General features: G+C 47.5%; 1 protein-coding gene across 7 annotated transcripts in view; it reads left to right on the plus strand.

Moving 5' to 3' along the window:
* NFATC2 (nuclear factor of activated T cells 2) overlaps positions 1–21,956 on the plus strand; it is a 160,154-nt gene that overhangs the window by 23,437 nt on the left and 114,761 nt on the right. For 5 of the 7 annotated variants that reach the window (XM_067011732.1, XM_059038939.2, XM_059038937.2 and 2 more), the window contains exons 2-3: positions 10,740–11,751; positions 16,082–16,253. In XM_067011732.1, the coding sequence (XP_066867833.1) occupies positions 10,740–11,751; positions 16,082–16,253 (1,184 nt within the window). The remainder of the gene's footprint in view (positions 1–10,739; positions 11,752–16,081; positions 16,254–21,956) is intronic. The other 2 variants (XM_067011733.1, XM_059038941.2) reach the window with 1 other exon arrangement.

Raw genomic sequence — 21,956 nt, forward strand, 5'->3', positions numbered from 1 at the left:
CCGCCCCGCGGCGTGTGGGATCTTCCCGGACTGGGGCACGAACCCGTGTCCCCTGCATCGGCAGGCGGGCTCTCAACCACTGCGCCACCAGGGAAGCCCCCCTGCTTACTATAAATCACATTCCAGGTGGCATAATATTTTATTAATAAATAGTATGTAGCTCCAAAATAAGGGCTCTTGAAAAAAAAATCAAATACCATTATCAAACCTGAAAAGGAATAATACTTAATTTCAAATGTCCACGGTTTAAATTTCCTGCTTGTCTCACAAGGGTCTTTTTATGGTTAATTTGTTTGAACCAAGATCCTCACATTGTAATTGGTTGACATGGCCATTTATGTCTCTTTTATTTTATAAAGATCCCCATCAGTCTGTTTTCTTGCTGTTTATTTCTTGAAGAAGCAGGGTCATTTTTCCTGTGCTGGTCTCCACGTGATGGATTTTGCCAGTGGCATCCCTGTGGTGTTTTTTTTAACGTGTTCCTTTGTCCCTTGCATCTCCTACGGACTGGCATTTAGATCTAAAGTCCTGTGCCTTGGACTTTTAGTGCTTTTTTTCCTCTGCAAGAGAAATATGTCAGAGGTAGATGGGAAGCTATAGGAAGAGCAGAGAGATTGCTTTACCCGAGTTGGCATTTGGGGACCCTCCATGCATCCTAATCTGAGGTTTTGGGAAAGAGCATTTTCTCGCCTGGACCTGTTTTAGTTAATATGACATATTTCTGAAAGCCAGTCCTTCTGTGTGAATTTTAATTGAGCCACGCCTGAGTGAGCTGTCTGAAGTAAGAAAGTTGCCTGCAAAGCTCAGGATTTATAAAGGTCCTTATCAAAACAAACCTGCTTGGGTGTGCTGAAAAGGTGACTGTTTAGACGAGGAGGTGGGGAACGCTTGAAGTCTGCAGTGCCTGCGAAAGTCATCGTGTAAAGACTTCAGAAAGGGGCTGTTTACCTGTGTCGTCCTAAGAAGGTGGGATGAGGGTCTGAAATCTGCAACGGGTGACATCACCTCCGTTGCCAAGGAGAAAGGAGGAATGTCATTATTGACCGGGCTTGGCAGGGGCCACGGATGAAGTGTGCCCGCCCTCGGGGAACATGGCACCAAAGTGAAAGCTCCTGGGGCCGAGTGTAAATAAAGCACCCATCTGTCAATAAGGTATTAATTTTAAGTCTCTGCCCCTGGCCAGGGGTTATGGGGCCCCACTGTCTTCAAGGGGAAGTTTCCACTTGGATTTCAAGTTGCCTGAAAGAAAGGTGGAAATCAGCTTCGCAGGCCGTGACAGGGGTTGTAGGACTCCATAAAGGGTACAGCTCTTTGAGGGGCTGGTGTAAAGGTGAGGGGGCCTTTGCTGAGTGACTTAGAGGAAGGAAAGCAAGGAAGGTGGCCGTGCCCCCTCCCATGTCTCCTCGTGCAGGGCTTGGACGGAGAGGCAGGGTAGCCACGCAAGCCCTGTTTCTGAGGAAGGATTATCTGAGGTCTACTTCTGGCTAATTCTTCTGACCAGATCTTTCCTTTTCCTTTTGGCGAGGAAGTCGCTGTCTGTTGAGCGCTGCGTGACAAGTGTGGAGAGACTGTCTTTTCTTAGAGACGGATCTCCCTGAAGCACAAGTTCAATCTCAAATGGCTGTCTTCTTGAGACACGGAGGCAGTATGGCAAGGTGACCAGATAAGTAAAGTCTGATGTCATCGTCTGATGGACTGTTACACAGAGATGCAAAAGAAAGTGCAGCTGCATGCGACATGGTTAAATCTCAGACATAAGGTTGAGGAAAACTGTGACATGTGCATCCCGTACAGTTTTATTTATACAATGGTCAAAGCAGGCAAACCCAGGCTATAGTGAGAGAAGGCAGGCGAGTGGGTCCCCCTGAATGAGGGTTATTGGCTGGGGGTGGCCACCAGAGAATCCTCTGGCAGGATGGAAACATTCTAGATCTTGATTGGTGGCTACACGGTGCATACATTTGTAAAAAGGCATGAGGTGTACTTCTAATATCTGTGCATTTGACTGCATTTAAATGATGTCTCAGTTTGAACCCCAGCTCTGCCCCTGATTGTTTTTGTGACTTTGGGTGAATCCTCAGGGCCCTGAGTCTCAGGACCCCCCTCTGTAACACAGAGGAGTTGATGGTTCCGGCTTCCCAGGGTGCTTGTAAACCCCAGAGAGAGAGGTAATACACGGGAAAGCTCGAGGTGCAGTGAACGAATAAAAATAGGAAGGTCTTTGAGCTTCTTAAAAGCACGAGGGCCCCGTAGAATGACTTGCAACCGGTTCCTTCTATCCCAATTTGAGGACAGAGGTGAGGTCCCATGTTTGCCGGATGCCTGGGCCCTGCTGCCCCCATCCAAAAGCTGACCTTGAGGCACATGGGTTGCAGATTCCATACATTTCTCTGGTTCTCTCCAAAAGGAATACGTGTCAGCCTGCGGGTGCGTGTGTTTTTGCAAACAGCCATGCCAGTAGCCAGTCTGTAAGGCTCGGTGCTTGCAAATTGTCCCGGGTCCTGGATCCTGTGTCCCAGGCGCCTGGCCTCATGGCAGGCTGCCTGGGAGGCAGAACCGAGCCCTCCTTTCTGCCCTGTCTGGTGAAGGCAGACAGCTGCCTTAGCTGGGGCAAGGTCAGCAAAGAGCATAGCGTTCAAGGTGGCTTTTTCTAGTGGTTCCACATTGACGAGACAGGATGGTAAACTGCCTTCCTTCCCTTTCTGGCATTTCTGGACCTGACTTATCTGGATGGAATTTCTCACCTCTCATGCCCTACTTCTGTATATGTCATCTGTGAATGATGGGTGTGACAACCTGGTTCTCCGTCATTATTAATACACACAATTCATTGATTGGGAATCCAATTACTGTTCGGCGTTTGTGCGTGGTGGGGGCAGTAGGGGCATGGGGGGCCCTTTGGAAAGTTTGCTAAGTGCTGAATTTATTACTTGAAGCGCAATCTGTAACTTTTCAAAGAAGGTCTTTCCTATAGGTGGTGCCAGCTGCTGGATGAAAAATCCATCCACCTTTTGCTCCTCTTGGCATTTCCTGCAGCCCCCAACACAGAGGGGGTTATGAGAGTAGTGGGATGGAGGGAGGCTGGATTCCTTCCCTCCATCTTCCCCCCGTCCTCTGGCTGCACACGTACAGTGCCAGGTTGTGGCATCCTAGTGCAGCCATGGCAACAGACTGTGATGTCTCAAACCCAGGGCCCGGAACTCACACCACCTTGGGGTGTGAGCTCATTGAGCGGTGGGTCTATCACCTCAGACAGGGATGGACCGCAGCTCTGTGGCCCTGCTGCCCGCCTGAGAGGCGTCTGGCCTCCAGGCCCTGCCCCGGCTTCTCTCCTCCGAGCCGTTCAAGCCTGAGAGCACTGGTTCGTGCAGTCCCTTCCCCCTTCCCCGAAGGACAGATGCCTCACGTAGGTTCCTTAGCTGGGTTTCTATTTTAGTCATTCTATTCTGCTTCCTGAAAATTCCACCGGCTTGTAGTTCTAGGCAGAGAAGATGTTCTCTTGCTGTTCCTTTTTTCAAAAGCAATCTGTTGGCTGGTGAGTTGGCGCTGGCGGCTGTCTCAGACTTGGCCGTGTGTCCTTAAGGGTGAGCAACAGGCCTGCCAGAGGCTCCAAGAGGGCAGGCACTGGCAGAGAGCTCCTTGTGGCCTGAGCGGGATTTTAAAATAATAGTTGACTCAATCCTGGGGCAAATGGAGGGATTGTGAATATTCCAGAAGAAAGGAATCTGTGTCTTTAGTTGTCTAGGGCAGCCTACCTCGTGATAGGGCTCCAGAGCAGTTCCTATTCTGGGGACACCTCATTTCTATGTGTTGGAGTTAAGGTATCACCATCCAGGAAATATCCCCTTTCATGTGTTATGTGGGTGGAGGAGCTGGGTGGGCTGCCTGAGACTGAATCTGGCTCTGCCGCTTAGAAGCTGTGTGACCTTGGGCAAATTAATCACCCTCTCTGAGCCTCACGTTCCCCATTTGTAAAATGAGGAAACTCTTTCACCTGCTTCGTAGGCCTTTTGTAAGACAAACATTAGTATATGCTAAATGCATACATAGTGGTTCTTGGTATAAAGTATATGGTAGAGATGTGTTAGCGAGAATCATTTTTGTTACTGCAACTAGCTCACTGTGTCACTAATATTTTAGTTAAGATTTAGTTGATCAGCTCCCAGGTACCCTAGAAGAGGGAGTTCAAAGCATGGAGTGGAGGGGGTGTTCAGGCATTCTTTACCTACTCCACATATTTTCTGAAGGCTAGCAGAAAAAGAGAATTCCCAAAGTGCTGACCAATCCCTTTCATTTTTATAAAAATGTCTTCCCTTTGTCTTTTTTTTTAATGCTTTTGAAGGCACTTGGGGGCCAGTGTGTGTCACACGTTCAAGTTGTAAAATAAGGCATTGAAAGCAGAGCAAGGGGAGAATTTTCACTTAGAAGATCGTTCTTTCCATAATGATTATACGAGTATACTGGAAGGCCCCATCTACTGAGTGTTTGTTTTGGGCTTCATGTGGATAAGGTGAAACATCAGGTGGGGATTGTCACCAAATTCAGCAACTGTGTTATACACGAGGACTCAGAGGTCCCCCAGGTCGCACAGCCGGGTGGGGGTGGGGGGAGAGGGGTGAAACCGTGGAGCTGGGGGCCCCTAGCACTGTGTATGGCCCGAGACCCGGACCTCAGTGCAGACGCCTTGCTAGGGCGGGGCTGGACTGGCTGCCCCAGCAATCTTGTCTTGCGGTTTTGGAGAGTGGCCAGAGGTCTCCCCAAATGCTCATGGGGCCTAGATGTTGGGGTGAGCACCTGGGAACTTGATGGAAGGAAGGGCGATGATACTTCGACTTTTCGGATGTCTGCTGCAGAAATGATACACCTGCTAGGGCTGACGGGGAGCGGATGTCTCCTTCCTGAATCAGTCCAGGTTTGACTCGTGGATGGGCGCTCCCAACAGTCTTTCGGGCCCCGGCTGCGTGCAGGGCCTGGAACTGTAGGGCCCAGAGCAGTGGTTCCCAGCTGCGGGAGATTCTGCCTCGCAGGAGAAATTTGGCAATGCCTGGAGATGCTTCCGGTTGTTACAGCTGAGAGACGGGAGGGGATGCTACTGGCATCTAGTGGGTAGAGGCCAGGGACGCTGCTAAACATCCTGCAGCCTCACAGCAAAGAAGTCTCTAGCCCCCAATGTCAGTGGTTCTGAGGTTGAGAACCCCTGGTCTCAGGTCTGCTGGGTTCAAGCTGTGAGACCTCGGGCAAGTTAATTCACCTCTTTGTGCCTCAGTTAACCCATCTATAAAAGGGGAGTAAACAGTGCCCATCTCATAGGTTGTGAGAATTAAATAATTTCCTACTGTAATGTGTTTACAACAGAGCCTGGCATATAAATTCTCAGCACATGTTAGCTGCTGTTGCTGCTGCTGTTGTTGTTGTTATTATTATTATCGGCCTTTATCTGCCTTCAGAAAGCTCACTGTCTAGTAGGGAGACAGACAAGTGAATCTATACTTGATAGACTTCACTACACGACTCTTTAGGTTCTGGCAACACTACAGAGTCTGTAGTGTCTGATCCAGCCTAGGGAGGGCTTTTAGGAAGAGGTGGTCCAAGTGAAATCTTGATGGACAAATAGTGGCTTGCTAGGAAAAGTGAGGACAGGAGGTATGGGAGGGTGTTCTGGGCATGGGGAACAGCATGTGCAAAAGCATGGAGGCACAGAGGACTGAGAGCAGCGACCTCTGAAACCCTCATCTCTGCCTCCACCTTCTGCCTCTTTCGGAATCCTGATGCCTCGAGTGTGGGCTGGGTACCTCGCACGGCAAGTGGGATGGTTTCACGGGCCGCCCCAATGAGTACATTGCATGCGCGGGTTATCCCCTTGGCAGGCCTTCTCTTGAGTCAGGAGTGAGGCCTCTGTCAGGTGCTACTACTGTGTCTTTAACGCCTTTCTTTCTGATACTTGCTGTTTCCTCCCCTAATTCCAGCTTTAAAAAAGGCAGACTTTCTGGGGTCGTGGAAATGTCCTGCGTCATGATTGTGGTAGTGACAAGGGTGTAGAACATCTGGCAAAACTCACTGAACTCTGCACTCAAAATCTGTGCGTATAAATGATACCTTATTTAAATAAAGAGCATCAGGGAGGAAAAAAAAAAGTGGGCCTCGGGCTCAGCACCTTTGGCTAGCAACAGTATCTCGCTTGAATTTAGTAACTTTTATTTTGATTGTAGTTTTACCCTACCTTCTATTTATGGAGGTGACACTGATTTTCCATTTGTGGCATGGGTGTAAAGTTTCCGTAAAAAAAAAAAAAAAAAAGAAAGTAATATGTGAACGAATTTAAATAGAAATATTAAGTGAATTATATTCACTGGTGGTACATGAATATAGCAAAGATCATGCAAGTGGTAAGAAAAGCAAGCTTTTTGGAAACCCTTCTGAGAGAATCTGGTACTTCTGAGATGAAACGAACTTGGCCCAGTGCTGTGTGGGCACAGTGAGGGAGCTATCTGCAAGGGTGGCAGTTGTTTATGGAGAAATAGTGACAAATCCTAGCTACTTAAAGAAATATTTTAATCATGAGCCTTTTGTCTGTGAGAATTACTGTCAAATACCCAGGGGAATGAGAATTAAATGATTATAAATTACCTCCATATTACTTGCTTGTGGGTAAACTTTCAAAATCTTGGGGAGAGAAAAGAAAAAGAAACTCTGCTGGGCTTCCCTGGTGGCGCAGTGGTTGAGAGTCCGCCTGCCGATGCGGGGGATGCAGGTTCGTGCCCCGGTCCGGGAAGATCCCACATGCCGTGGAGCGGCTGGGCCCGTGAGCCGTGGCCGCTGAGCCTGTGCGTCCGGAGCCTGTGCTCCGCAGCGGGAGAGGCCACAACAGTGAGAGGCCCGCCTAGCACAAAAAAAAAGAAAAAAAGAAACTCTGCTGCTTGGATTAATTAAAACCAATGTAAATGCTTTAAATGCTTTTGCTCAGCAAACTGGCCTTTCTCTTTTTCATTGCTTCCCCGGAGTGTGAGTGATGTGTGTTTTTATGGCAAAAAGTTTCTGTGACTTTCACATCAGCCCCGAGGGGGTGTTTCTGATAAGATGTAATGCAGTTTTCCTGATAAGGCCGGAATTTTTGCTGAGAGGCTCTCTGTGTTTTGTTTTGCTGGTTCGCAGAGCAATGGATTATCAGAATGTTGTCGGACATGGATTTGACCTGGATCTCTTCCTAGATTAAAAATCTGTGCTTTGTTACCTGCCAGGAAGGCAGTGTGTGTGTGTGTGTGTGTGTGTGTGTGTGTGTGTGCGCGTGCGTGTGTGTGCGCGCGCAGGCACAAGTACAAGTATATATTGAACTGCAGCTTTACAAGAACCCTAGACCCTACAGACTCTAGTGAGAAAAATGAAAGGACGTCAGAGCCAGAAGCAGCCAAGGAGACTGATCTGGTTTAACACCGTCCGGTTACAAATGAGGAGGTTGAGACCTAGAGTGGGTGGGGGACTTTTCCAAGGTCACACAACTAGTTAGTGGCAGAGTAGGACTAGAATGCAATTTCCTGCTTCCTAAACCAGGTGTCATTGCTATATATCGTGTTATGTCTCACACACACACACACACACACACACACACACACACACACACACCGCCTTTAAAATAAGTGAAATAAAAACATGTGCCTTTTGGAAATTATCTTTGTATTCTCAATGTAGTATAGAAATCAGAGTCTCCTCTCTGCCTCTGCCCCTAATTACTTAGCTCTTCTCCCTGGAGGAAATCGCTGTTACCTGTAACTTCCGGGGAAAGCCTGTGTACCCATAAGCATTGTGTGTGTGTGTGTGTGTACACACTCACCCTCTGTTTCTATCCTATGCATACTGTGTGCATCTTTAACAGTATCTTGTGGTCATTCTATATCAATGTAAAAAGAACCTTTTCAACCCTTTTTGTAACTGTATTGTATCTCACTATGTGAATGACAGAATTTAACCCATCCCCAGCTGATAGACAGTAGGTTGCTTCCAGTCTTTGGGGATTATAAACAGGGCTGGACTGACTAAACTTATGCATGTCTGATTTTGCACATGTGCTGGATAAATTTCTAAAAGTGACATTGCTTGGTTCCAAGCATACGTGTGTTTGGAATTTAGATAGATATTACCAAATCACCCTCTCTTATGGTTAGGTCTTTCTATCGTTTGTTTTGGATGTTGGCATCTTTGAGGAGTAGTTTAAATATTTCATGCTTTATTCAGCAGACCGACAAATATTTTTGGAGGGCCTGCTTTGTGGCAGGTCCTGTCCAGTCGTTAGGAATACAGTGCGTGGGGTGGGGTGGTGAGAGAGTCCTCATGGAATTGACTGATTGGTGGAGGTGGGGCTGGGAGTTGGGGGAGAGGTAGATGATAAACAAGTAACTACAGAATTACTGAATTAGAATTGTGAGAATTGCAGTGGAGCAGAGCAGGGAAGTGTGAGTGGGGTCTGATCTCGTCAAGAAGGTCGGAAGGACTTCTGAGAGCACATGACACTTTAGCCAAGCTTCAGCGAAGGAGCAGTTTTAGTTACGAAGAGGGCTGGGTGGGGGAGGAGTTGTTGAGCAGAGGGAACAGCAAGTGCAAAGGTCCTGAGGCAGAAAGGAGCTCGGCATTTTTTGAGAATGACAGCCAGTTTGGCTGGAGTCCGGGGAGACAGGAGAGGGGAGAGGGTAGAGAGGGGCAAGGCTAGAGGGGCAGGCAGAGGCTCAACCGGGCTGACCTAGTTGACGTTGTTTATCTTGATCCTCGGAGCTGTGGAAAGCCATTTCTGGGCTCTCACCTGGGGTGGGGCACCACCTGAACCCTATGAGATCAGCTCAGCTAAATCAGATAGCACTTACTCCAGGATGGCCCAGAAAGGGCACTGAGGAAGTAGAGGATCACCTGTGTGCACCAACCAGCTCTGCTGTTACAGTGCAAAAGCCAGCCACAGGCTATGTGTAAACAAATAGGAGCAGCTTTGTTCCAATAAAACTTTACTTACACACGCAATCTGTGGGTCAGCTTTGGACCAGAGGCTGTAGTTTGCCTGCCTCTGATCTAGCCGCATGCGATTCTCTGAACAGATAATATCTGATGTGATGTGAGCTGCTAACAGGTGTCAGTGGAGAAAAGATGGCAGGGAAATGGGGTGGAGAGTGACACAGGGGTGGGGATGGAGATGATCCTTTTGATGGGCCTGTCTAAGGAGCTGCTGACTGAGCAGGCATGTGAAGGAATTAAGGGGAGTAGCTAGGTGAAGATCTTGGGTGGAGAGTTTCTAAGGAGAGGGAGCTCCACAGCAGGAGCTGCTTGAAGAATCGTGAGGATGTCAGCAGGGCTGGTGCTGAGTCAGCTTGGGGAAAAGTGGGGAGAGTGGGAGTAGTGAGACAGGCCAGGGCTAGGGGACGAGTGTGTTAAGGACTGTCCTGGGGACATCTAGGGAAGCCTTTAAAGTGGGCTTCAGTTTACAATGGACATTTCAGTAGACGGCTGCGTGGAGAACAGACCATAGAGGGTAAGTGTAGAAATGGGGAGACCAGGGAGGAGGTGACGGCAACAGTCCAAGTGGAAGAGGGTGGCGGGAGGTGGTGACACATGAATTTGGTTCAGGTTTTAATAGAGCGATCAGGCTTTGCTGATGGATTGGATGTAAGGTCATGAGAGAAGAGTCGAGGCTGACCCAAGTAACGACAGAGAGGGTGGAGGGGTCTCTGGTGAGCTGGGGAGCTTGCAGGAGGAGCGGGGTGTGGGATGGTGGGAACAAGTAGCTAGTTGCCTCACTAATCTCGCTCTCCAGCCACGGGTTCTTTCGAGGTGGCAGCAGAAGCCTGAGCTAAGTGGCCACGATTAAAGAAAAAAATTAGATCATTCTGTATCCACTGATTTTACTCGTTTGGGAGGCTCTATAGCTATGGCTCTGTCTTTTGGGGGCCAAGTAGCTTTCCTGGAAGATTTCGAATCCTGTTCATTCTGTATTTGGGTGAATCTCTTCCCCTCCCTGGACCTCAGTTTCCTCATCTGTAAAATGGCACAAGATGAGATATGGCTCAGGAGTCCTGGTTGTAAATTAAGTCACTTTTTTTACATGTGGGCATAAACATTTGGGATTTGAACCCAGAGCTTCATGGTTTCCAGAGCTGCTGTGGCCTCCCCCTGAATCTTGTAGCTGTATCATACAGGTAGAAAGAGCAGATGGGCCTAGGTCAGTGTTTTTGAAACTGTGGGTCATGACCCACTGGTGGGACAGGAAATCTGTTTAATGAGTTATGACCAGAATTTAAACAAAATAACCCCAGACAGGAGGATAGATAAGAGTGCATCATACGTGGCAGGGTAAGTATTGTTTTGGGAAGCTTTTGTTTCAGTTGCCAGTGAACACACGATGGTGTGAACTGAATTGTGAAATAAAATCACATTTCTTTTAAGGGTCGCCCTGAAACAAAAGTTTGGAAGCCGTTAGCCCAGCCAGCCATCCAGGTCTCTGGCTGCTGCTGCATGGCTTGGGTCAGCTGTGCCCGTGCACCTGCACTAAAATCCTTCCTCTTTGATCTCTCCGTTCAAGGAATCTGGGAAGAAGTGGCCTCACTTTCCTTCTGTGAGGGAAGGAGTTTCTAGCTCTGGGGTTTGGTGTGGTGGGGATTAAAAAATAATAACAGGAGACAAAACCCAATCTGTGATTGCTCTGCATCCGGAGTTGTGTTTTAGAGGCTTAAAAAGACCCCTCCCTCCCCCCCTTCTCTTTCCAGAAGAACCGAATGCACATAAGGTCGCCAGCCCACCCTCCGGACTCGCATACCCCGATGATGTCCTGGACTATGGCCTCAAGCCATACAGCCCCCTAGCCAGTCTCTCTGGCGAGCCCCCCCGCCGGTTGGGAGAGCCGGATAGGGTAGGGCCCCAGAACTTTCTGTGCCCTGCCAAGCCAGCGGGGGCCTCGGGCCTGAGCCCTCGGATCGAGATCACTCCATCCCACGAACTGATGCAGGCAGGGGGGCCCTTCCGCGTGAGAGACACTGGCCTCCTGGTCGAGCAGCCGCCCCTGCCGGGGGTGGCCGCCAGCCCGAGGTTCACGCTGCCCGTGCCCGGCTTCGAGGGCTACCGCGAGCCGCTTTGCTTGAGCCCCGCTAGCAGCGGCTCCTCTGCCAGCTTCATTTCCGACACCTTCTCCCCCTACACCTCGCCCTGCGTCTCGCCCAATAACGGCGGGCCCGACGACCTGTGTCCCCAGTTTCAAAACATCCCTGCTCATTATTCCCCCAGAACCTCGCCAATAATGTCACCTCGAACCGGCCTCGCTGAGGACAGCTGCCTGGGCCGCCACTCGCCCGTGCCCCGTCCGGCCTCCCGCTCCTCGTCGCCTGGTACCAAGCGGAGGCATTCGTGCACTGGGGCCTTGGTTGCCCCGCTGCCCGGAGCCTCACCCCAGCGCTCGCGGAGCCCCTCGCCGCAGCCCCGGGACGACGGCGCCCCTGCCGGGTACCCCACCACGGCTGGCTCTGCCGTCCTCATGGATGCCCTGAACAGCCTCGCTGCCGACTCGCCCTGTGGGATCCCCCCCAAGATGTGGAAGACCAGCCCCGACCCGTCGCCGGTGTCCACCGCCCCGTCCAAGGCTGGCCTGCCCCGCCACATCTACCCAGCCGTGGAGTTCCTGGGGCCCTGCGAGCAGGAGGAGAGGAGGAACTCAGCCCCCGAGTCTATCTTGCTGGTGCCACCAACTTGGCCCAAGCAGCTGGTGCCCGCCCTTCCCATCTGCAGGTGAGCCAGGCTTTGAAAACGATTTATTCCATGGTCCAGTTTTAAGAGAAGGTTTTCTGGTTATGAGCATGGGATTCAGAGTTGGCTAGACGGGTCTAAAATCCTGGCTCTCCATTTACTGGCTGCCAGACCTCGAAAAGGAAGTTAAATTCTCTGGGAAAACAAAACAAGACAGAACTCTGAGCTGCAGTTTTCCCATCTGTAAAATGGGTGTAAGTGTCCCTGACTTACTGGGTGGTTGTTCGGAGGATGCAGTCATAGGATGCATGTGATTGCTCATATGACACTGAGCTCATTCATGCATTCGCTTATTTAACAAGTATTTATCAAACACCTACTATGTGCCAGGCACTGTTACAGGTGTTGGGGAGACCTGTGTGAACAAAATGGGAAAAAAAAATTCTGCCTTTGTGGAGCTGATGTTCTAGTAAACTCAAAGCAAGCCTGAACACGTGGAATTTGCTATCTTATTATAAGAGGAATTGATGTTTGTTGGCATCCGCTATGTGCCTCAGTATTGCAATCAGTGATATGGAGGCCTTCAAAAAAGGTGGGAGCCTTAATCCTCAAGGAGCTTAAAATCTTGGCAAGCTGAAGAGATGCATGAATAGCAGCGTGTAAGCTTGGGGTCTCCAGGGATGGATCTGAGTCCTGGCTCTGCCACTCACTGGCTGTGTGATCATGGGCATGTCTGCTGCTGCCATCCTGCTGTGCCCATAACAGGTATCACTAATCATGCAGGGCCCTCTTTCTCATTGAGCACCTTCTTGATGCCGTGCCCAGGGCAGACATTGCTAATCAATCAGGACCTTCATTCTCATTGAGCACCTTTCTGGGCCTTGGCTCATTTCCTGTGAGATGAGGATAATAACAGTACCTACTGCATGTTTTGTTTGTTTGTTTGTGTTTTTAAGGATTAGGTGAGATAACATATATCAGACTCTTAGCATAGAACCTACATAGGTAAGAGCTCATGAAAGAGACAACTGTTATTGTTATCGGGGAATCTTATCCTTATAGAGGAAGCACTTTGTTGCTTCCTCCCTGATGAGCCGTGTGCTAGGAGATTGAGTCCCCAGTAGCTGTTAGAGTGATGAGAGTGACAGTAATAATCACCAACATTTCAGGATGCTAGCTGTGTGCCAGGCACACTTCTAAGTACTCTCTCTGGATTATTTCATGTTATTCTCACATAAACCTGGTTTGGTTATATATTTATCTTCATTTTGATAATAAGGAAAATGAGGTACACAGATTAGGAGCAGAGATTATTTTATCTGTTTTATTAGGTGAAGCATCTAAGCTTTATGCTCTTCCCATTATCCCAGTGGTTTTCAAAGTGTTATTTGCTTTTAGCAAATGGAAGCCTCTTCTTTTCAAATAAAATGTTGAATGTCAAAATAGGTAAAATGTAGAGCTGTTTTGATTGAGTCGGGTTGAGAGTAGCCTAGGGCCCTGTCCACTGGGCCTGGCTTCCTCACGCCCACCTGCCCCCAACCCCGACCGAAATGGACTGAATGGAGCTCCTGGTCTGATGTTTCCTCCAAAGGAGGTTCTGAGAACACTAGTGCCATCATAGGTCAGTCAGTCCCTTAAGGAAAGGAGTTTCTGGGTTTAATAGAGTTTAATAGATACCTTTGTGTAGGGGCCGCTCCCCGCTGTGGGTAGAATGTGCGGTGATTTCAAAGGCCATCTGACCATGGAGTTCTGAGACTAAAGTTTCCTGGAGCCACCTTAGGAATGCTGATCAAGATCAATGCCTGGTGCAGGTTGAGAAACGGGGGCTCAGAGAGGTGAAGTGATATGCCCATCAGCACCCAGCTAGTTCATGACCAGGTTGGAAATCAGAATTCGAGATTCCTGACTCCTTGTTATTTCTGGTCAACTTCTTGATCAGTCTCTAGAACATGACTTATTTGGGAGTGAGGAGGAACATTAATATAAAATACGATTGTGAGCCATTTATCTGAGACTTTATTGTATATAAAATTCTTCCCTCTCCATTATGTGGCTTGATCTGAGAGGTTCTGATGAGTTAGAGTCCTAAGTCCCTAGCAAGTGCCAATCTGTGCCAGCCAGTGAGGTATTCGCAAGAATTTTCTATTTGATTGAGAAGATAGGGCATTCAAAGAAGTCTCACAATGATATTTATCTCAGGGAGTGTGGATAACTCAGCAGGGGGGCTGGAATTCAAGTGCAGGATGTCAGATTAGCTCCAATGTTCTGAGTCTTAAGATTATATTTCGGTTGTCAAACACCTATTCCAGAACCAAACAAAATTAGAAGTTGATACTTAGGGATATTCCATTGAATCTTCTACTCACCAAATGTTTTGATTCATACAGGGGTGGAGTGATTTTTTAATGAGCCTTATTTTGCTAACTTTAGAAAATTTTACCTTGCACACATGAGAATAAGAGTATTTAACACATATGGCACCTTGGATGTAGACAGAAGCTTGAAGGCATCTTGGAACTGTAACTAAGGTAGAAATAAAGGCACTTTAGACACCTGAGACTTCAGAGTTAAAGGGGCTTCAGGAGGCAATGTGGTTATAAATAAGGGCTGGATATTTCCTTGCATAGTGAGGATGGAATTGTAAGTTGGATTGTATGTTCAAGTTCGGCTCTGGCACTGATGGAGTTTGTGGGGCTGCTGCCCCCCTCCACTCCCCCCTTGGAATTGCTGTAAGAGAGAAGGGATAGAATTGGCCTCACTGCATATGTTTAATTAAGTCCAGTTGATAATGTTAGCTTCTAGCAGTTTGGGACTTAGCAGGAAAGGCTGTCCTGATTAGATTAATGTTTTCTCCTGCATGTGAAAAATCAGGACATAGTGACACAAATCCATGCATTTGCAACTTCAAAGCTACTTTGAACATATGGGTGTTCTTTGAAATGAAACTGCCTGTTCATTCATCCATTTATCTTTCCATTCATTCGTCCGCCCACCCACTGAATATTCACTGACGACCTAGCAAATGTCAGGCATTGCTCTAGACTCATTCCATCAATGAGGTATTTTCTTGGGCCTATTTAAAATAAATTAATAAGGTAAGAGACAGTGTAGAGATGTGGAAGGAGCACTGGACCGGGTGTCAAGAGACTTAAGTTGGAGCCTTGGCTGTGTCTTGCTCTGTGATCTTGGGAAGATGTCTTTAGGTTCTCTTGGGCTCTGAGTGAATGGTCTAGATAGATTGTCAAGACTTCATTAACCTCTTCAATGACCTAATTCTAACCTCATATCAAGTACCTGATGTGTGTGCTGGGTAGGGTTGAGACTGTATAATAAAATGAAACTTAATGTCATGCCCTCAAAGATTTTACGAATTCAGATGCCAAAGCATACATATCCAATACTATTAATACTGTAGTCTGATCGTCTACAGGAAGTAACTATTTATTTGAAATCTACACTATATTACATGGAAAAATAATTATAGCTAATATTTATTGAGCAGTTATTGTGCTTAAGCTCTTTATATGATCTCAGTATCCCCATTTCACAGTTGAAGGAGACTAAGGCCTAGGGAGATAGAGGCATTTGCTCTAAGTCACACAGGTAGTTAGAGGTGGAGCTGGGACTTGAACTTGGGTGTGTAACTCCAGTCATGCTCTTGACCTTTACTCCTCATTTAATTGTAGGAAATCTGAGTGGTTTGGCTCATTCATACCAAAACCAGACACCTCTCTGTGGTTAGATGTTCTACACTTGACCCAAGAAGTAATGGTTGTGACTGGGAATGGCCTCTCCCTAAATTTACTTTTAATTGAGACATCAGACATAGAAATAAGAGCTAGAAAAACTCTCAGATGTCATCTAGTCCATTTGTGGTTACAGGATACTGAGGATAAGAAAGATGAAGTTGCATACTTAATGTCACATGGCAAGTTAGTGACACAGTGGGGCCCCTGATTTCTATTTCAGTGTTCCTTCTCCCACACTTACTCCTTTGGAAAAGAAAAACATCCTGGAGAAGGGGTGTTCTTTAGAGATGAGAGGTGATATTCTTCAAAATTTCCAGAGGAAAAGAAGTTACAGTGGTTCAGAACATGCTAGAACAATCATATCATGAACTTAGCTTCATAAACTGAGATGTCAGTCATTCTGTCTTCATCAAGATGGAAGAGAAAACAAAGAGAATGAAAAAAGATGTCTACCTTGTGAAGAGCCCTACCTATCATGTCTGAGAAACAAATGCCTGCCAGCAGCCAACACTATCATATGCCCATTGGACATGATTTTCAGAAAAGGGACCATTTATGTTTATTGTACAGGTTGACAGGATATGATTTATTGTACACATGACTGATTCTGTTTCCTCCTTCAGCATCCCAGTGACTGCATCCCTCCCACCACTTGAGTGGCCACTCTCGCACCAGTCAGGCTCCTATGAGCTGAGGATCGAGGTGCAGCCCAAGCCACATCACCGAGCTCACTACGAGACAGAAGGCAGCCGAGGGGCTGTCAAAGCTCCGACTGGCGGCCACCCTGTGGTTCAGGTATGGCCTTGAGTTCTCTTCCTTTTGCGTCCTCATTTATCATTGGGTGATTTACTTCTGCTGAGCTACTGCTTGGTGCTTATTAGGTTGAGGTATGTGTCTTAGCCTCTTATTCCTCTGAGGGATGGGAAATTTGAGACTGAGTATCAGAGGCTAATCCCGCTACTCAGAAGCCATAGACAAAAGTCTTACTGAGCTGGATAAGGATAGAAATGATATTCATGCTCAAGCTTCTTCTTTCTTCTGTTTCTGATTGAGAGACCACTAGAGTTTTGCAGAGGTTTCTGTATTGAAGGTTTCTGAAGCCATCATTTTGTGTTTAAATTTCAGATGAGAGTCCATGGAGGAAAATCAATATATTGAAAAGTGGGGAAAAGTTAAAACTACACAGAGTCAAATACCTAAAATAACTATTATTAGCATTTTGATATATTTCCTGTTGCCTTTTTTTCTGTTCATAAACATGGCAATGTCTGTCACTGTACATTTTTATACTTGATGTTATAGTAGTTTGTACTTTGATTTTTTTTCACTTTACATTATACTCAGCATTTCCTCCTGGTTTTTCCTTAATCATTATCTTTTATGTCTGTGGCTTTTGATTTAACCTCAGATTTTTTTTCCAAAATAAGTAGAGAACTGTATTTTTCCTCCAAAATATTGAGTTGAAATATTCTTGATTGTATAGTCTGGTTAACCAGGAACTGCTGACTGGTGCCCACCAACCAACTCAATTAACCAGCCCTTTAATACATTTAAATTAATTTAACTCTTTTAAATTTGCCTTAAAGTGAAAGTATTCTATGATAAGAATCTGATGGTGCATCAAAACCCTTTAGAGTAGTTGTTAAAAATGCAGATTCTTGAGCATCCCCTGAAACTATATGACACAAGTACGATTCAGACAAAAACCAAACATACAAACCCCTAACCCTAAAATCTTCACAGGTAGCTTTGAGTGTATATACCTGGTTAAGGACTTTAATGATAATATTAGGAACTTATAAATCCTGGCAGTTGCTTTTTCTAAATCTAACATCACAGCCTTTTGGGGATTTTGTTTCCATTCGTTGCTTCTTTTCATTTACCACAAGTCACAGTTTACTATTTCTTTGTATGTCTAGTAATTGTTGACTGTGTACTGACATTGTGATGATAATGTGTACTGGACATTGGTAGAGACTGTTGATTTTGCTATCTTCCTCTAAAGGTAGTTCAGTTACTGGCTGATCACATTGAACTTTTATAGGCTTGATTTTACCCTTTGTTAAGGTCGACCTCTGGAAAGCCCAAGGTGTTCCCCATGCCCTTCAGGTTCACGGGCTTAGCCATCAAATTCCTTCTTTTGTGGATCTAGTTGAGGCTAGGTTTTAGACCATGTTAGGGCAGGTGTCAAGTAGCCCTTACTCTAAGGCATGACCTTACTCTTAAGGCCTAGTCTTTTTGGATGCTTCGTGGGAAGGTCACTCCTCTCTGGTGGGCTGGAATTCCAATACTCCAGCCCTGCTCAACCTCTAGTCTCTCTGTTTCCCTTTTTACCCCATAACTGCCTCTCTCTGATAAACTCTGCACATTCTTTCCCTGTGCTTACACAGCCCAGCCCAGCCCTTGGCCAAGGACTTGGGGAGCTCCCCTAGCACCTTCCTCCTCTCTGATGCTTTACCCACAGATCCTAGCTGCTTCTACAGCCTGGAACTCTGAACTCTGTCTCCCCAACTGAGCAGGACCCTGTGTTCTGCTTGAACTCCACTCCCTGTATATGGGAGGGGAACTGTCCCCAGGCAGAGAGCTGCAGTGAACATGGGCTCACCTCCTATGTTTCCTTTCTCTCACGGACCACAGTCTTATGCTGCCTGCTGTCTAGTGCCTGAAAGCGATCGACTTATCAACTTTTGTCCTATTTTATAGTTGTTTATGGTGGTAGGGCTGGTCAGGTACTATTTACTCATGCTTGAAAACTGATGTTTGGAGGAGAAAGTCTTCATATCATTATTGATCAAGGCTTATCTGCTCTAGGATGGGAACCTCTTGGCCTGGAGATGGTGTTAGTGTGTGCTGGAGTCAAAGCCTTTGGTTGTAACAGAGAGAGAAACTCATTCAGAGAAGATTAGAAAAAGGGGATTATGTGGGGAGGCTACTGGGCTAACATATCATCAGGTCAGGATTTTCAGCTCAAGAAACCTGGACTCATGGGCATGAGTCCAAGACTTATTTCTTTGCTCAGTCAATCCATTCAACAAGTGGATTCATTCTGCAAGTGTTTGTTGACCACCCGCCTTTTGCCATACACTGTGCTTGATGCTGAGATACAATGAAGACTAAAAGAGAAGCGGTGGTTAGCTTCTCTGTGGAGCTCATGATCTAGGGGTATAAAGTTATTGACTAAATAATCATGCAAATGGTAAAATTACACATTGTGACAAGTGGCAGGAAGGAAACGTGCACGAGGCTCTCGGCGTGTACAATGGAGGAGCCAGAGTAGAGGGAGGAGGATTTCCCTGGCAAGATTTCCTTGAAGAAGAGACTTGGGCGGAGGACGATGCATAGAGGGAACAGCATGTGCAAATGCTTAGAGGCAGAAGGAGGCAAACTTGTCAGCGGGCCGTGAGGAAGCCAGTGGAACCAGACTATGAAGGGCCAGAGGGGGAGAGGAGGGGGCCCGAGCGGGCAGGGCCCAAGTAGCCATGGGGGAGAGTTTGGCTTTTACCCTGAGATGGGAAAAGCAGGAAAGAAACAAGGAGAAGCTTTAGGAGGCTCTGTCCATGGTGTCTATCCTTTCGGGGCGTTGTGGTATCTTTGTTCTCTGACTATTCAACAAACGTTTGTTGAGCACTGCTGTGTACCAGGCATGGTTCTAGATTCTGGGATGCGGTGTGAACGAACCAGCCAGAAACCCTCACCGTCATGAACTTACAGTTCAACAAGATGATGCTAATAATAGTTAACACTTAGTGAGCATTTACCGCATGTCAGACCCTATTCCAAGTGCCGTCCTCAAAAAAGCCCCGAGAAGCAGTTACAGTTAGGTCAAGGAGGTGTCAAGGAACTTGTTCAAGATCATAGCTCTTGAATGGTGGACTCAGGATTTGGATTCAGGTGTCTGGCTTTGCCTGTTACACAACTTTCCTCGTCTTCCACATCACGCCGCAGACCGGCTTTCCCTGCCGCCTCATTCTCACCAGGCAGGGAAGTCCTGGTGGAGAAATGCCCACCAGGCCCTCCTGCCTATCGAGTTTCTATGCTGTCGCTGTTCTAGCCTCTCACCAGCTCGTTGGAGCCCAAGTCCTGACTCTCAGGGAGATTCTAATTGGCCCTGGGCGGGGGGTGGGGGGGAAGGGTGCCACCCCCTGGTCCAGTTAGCTGGGCCAGAGAGGTCAGACCACGTGCAGTACAAGGCTCTGCTCACCCATTCATCAGGGGCTGGGGCCGTGGAAAGTTCCAGAGAAGGGAACGGGCTGGACGTGCAGTTCCGAGGACGCCCCACTACACTGTGCTTGATGTTGACGCCCCTCCTTCCAACAGCGCACCACGATCCGCCCCTCTTCTTGTTCGTAACTTTGAAAACTCAACGTATGACTTAAACATCTGTAGCCATATCCTCAAAAGACACAAAGTGAAGTCTTTAAAAAAAAAAAAATCATTTGAATAGATTGGGTTCTCTTCACAATGTGCTAACCCCTGATTTTTAACATAGGAAGTCAGTTTTTTAAAAACTTCTTTGAAAAATGAAGAGAAGAGGGCACTTTAAGAAGACAAGGGCTCTTAACCTTTAAGTAGGTGCGAAAACCCCTTTTGAAATCTGGAGGGTTGCCCTTTCATTCCCAGAAGAGCAGCGAAGCCCTGTTTTATACTTTGCCTAGATGCTTCTGCTGGTTTCTTTCTTGATCTCTGTCTCTCTCCTTATCTCTCCATCTGTTTCTATTTCTGTGCTGTACCATGGCTCACTTTTCCCCCCTCTCGATGACTGGTCCTCACCTTTCTCTTTATTTGCCACACTATAAAACTTCACTTTTTTTGGGTATGCCTAGTGGTTTTATGCTCCTCTTTATATGAAAATAAAATGAGTACATGACCATTTCATTCTCTTTCTTTACATGTAAAATTTCATATCTTAAGCATATGCCGGGTTCAGCTGTTTTTCTTTCTTTTTGCTTTCCTCTCTCTTGAATGTCACTTGATTTTGGAGGAAAGTTTGTTCCAAACCTTAAATGCTTTTCAGATCTCATGACTCATTCATTCAGTGAACATTTTGTCAAGGGCTTGCTGTGTGCCAGGCCCTGTGCTGGGCTCCAGCAAGGTAATGATGGCTGAGATGGACACAGTCCCTGCCCTGGTGTAGTTCAAGGGGCACCGGATATGCTAAGTAGACCGGGATGGTTGGTGTGACCGTTGCTGAGACGTGGGCGTGTCAGGGAGGCCGGACGAGGGCCATCTGGGATGACACCTGGACTCCAAGGTAGGACGTGACGGCTGATTAGGAGTTCGTCTGTTGGATTCACAGCTCGGGGCGGGAGGTGATGGTAAGTGCTTTGACAAAACAAACCGTGCCACGAAAGTACTACTTGGATGGCCTGCTTTAGAGGGAGGGTCCCTCTGAGGAGGTGACTTACCAGCTGGGGCCTGGGGCGGAAGATTGAGCCAGCAAAGAGAGGAAGGTTGCCCTTCCTCTGTCTGTCTCTGTCTCTTTTGGTGGTGGTGGGAGAGTGTTTCACGCCCAAGGCACGGCACACGCGGAGGTCCTGAGGCAGGGACGAACTTGGTGTGTCTGTGGAGCCGAAGGAGGGCCAGTGTCACTTGCGTTTAGCTTGGAGGCTGATGGTTGGCAGGTCTCATAAGCCACGATGAGGAACTTGGGTTTGTTTCAGGGCAAGGGGAAGGGAGTGCTGAGTTTTGAGCAGGGGAGGAAGGTGATTCTGATTTAATATTTTGGGGATCACTTGGGCTTCCCTCTAAGGAGTGGGCTTCTCTACGGGAGGAAGCAGGGAGGGGAATTTGATAGGCTGTGGCAGTGCCGGCTGGAGGGTCAAGGTGGTGAGGACTGGGAGGTGGCATTGGGAGGGGAGGGGATGGATTCCAAGGTGTGAGCTTCGGGACTTGGTGCTGGCTTAGGTGTGGGGGGTGGGTGGGTGAAGGAGCACCTGGGTAGAGGGTGTTGTCATATGCCACGTGGGAAGAGCTGGGGAGGCAGTCATTTTCCTAGGGGAAGATTACGAGTTCAGTTCGGGGTGAGAGAATTAGGAAGGGATTGTGGGGCGTCCGGGCAATGACGGCGAGTAGGCAGTTGGGTATATGAGTCTGGAGCTCAGAAGCAGAGTCCTAGACTTTCTAACGCTCAGGCCATCACTACAGGGCTTAGCGCATATCCGCTTGTAAGGATTTATTTCCCATACCCTCAGTAACAAGCTGCATCTCTCTAGAAGCAGTGGACTAAGGAGAGAACCAAAGAAGTGATTGCAGAAACAAGATTACAAACTGAGCGCTCGTGGGAGCCAGACGATGGAAGGAAATGACTGCCTTGGCCAAGCAGGGAGCAATAGGGAGTGGTGGGGAGTAGGGCACAGCACTGTATGTACCTCCTCTGAAGGAGGCAGCTGGTGCTCAGCGCCCCTTGGTTATGCCATGTGGGAACCAAAGTTGCCAGGTTTCACAGTTTTTACTAAGGGGAGCTAGGAGTCTGAATTTTTCTGTAAAATTTCTGATTTT

Source organism: Kogia breviceps, chromosome 14 (genome assembly GCF_026419965.1).
Source record: "Kogia breviceps isolate mKogBre1 chromosome 14, mKogBre1 haplotype 1, whole genome shotgun sequence".
NCBI classification, from domain to species: Eukaryota; Metazoa; Chordata; class Mammalia; order Artiodactyla; family Physeteridae; genus Kogia; species Kogia breviceps.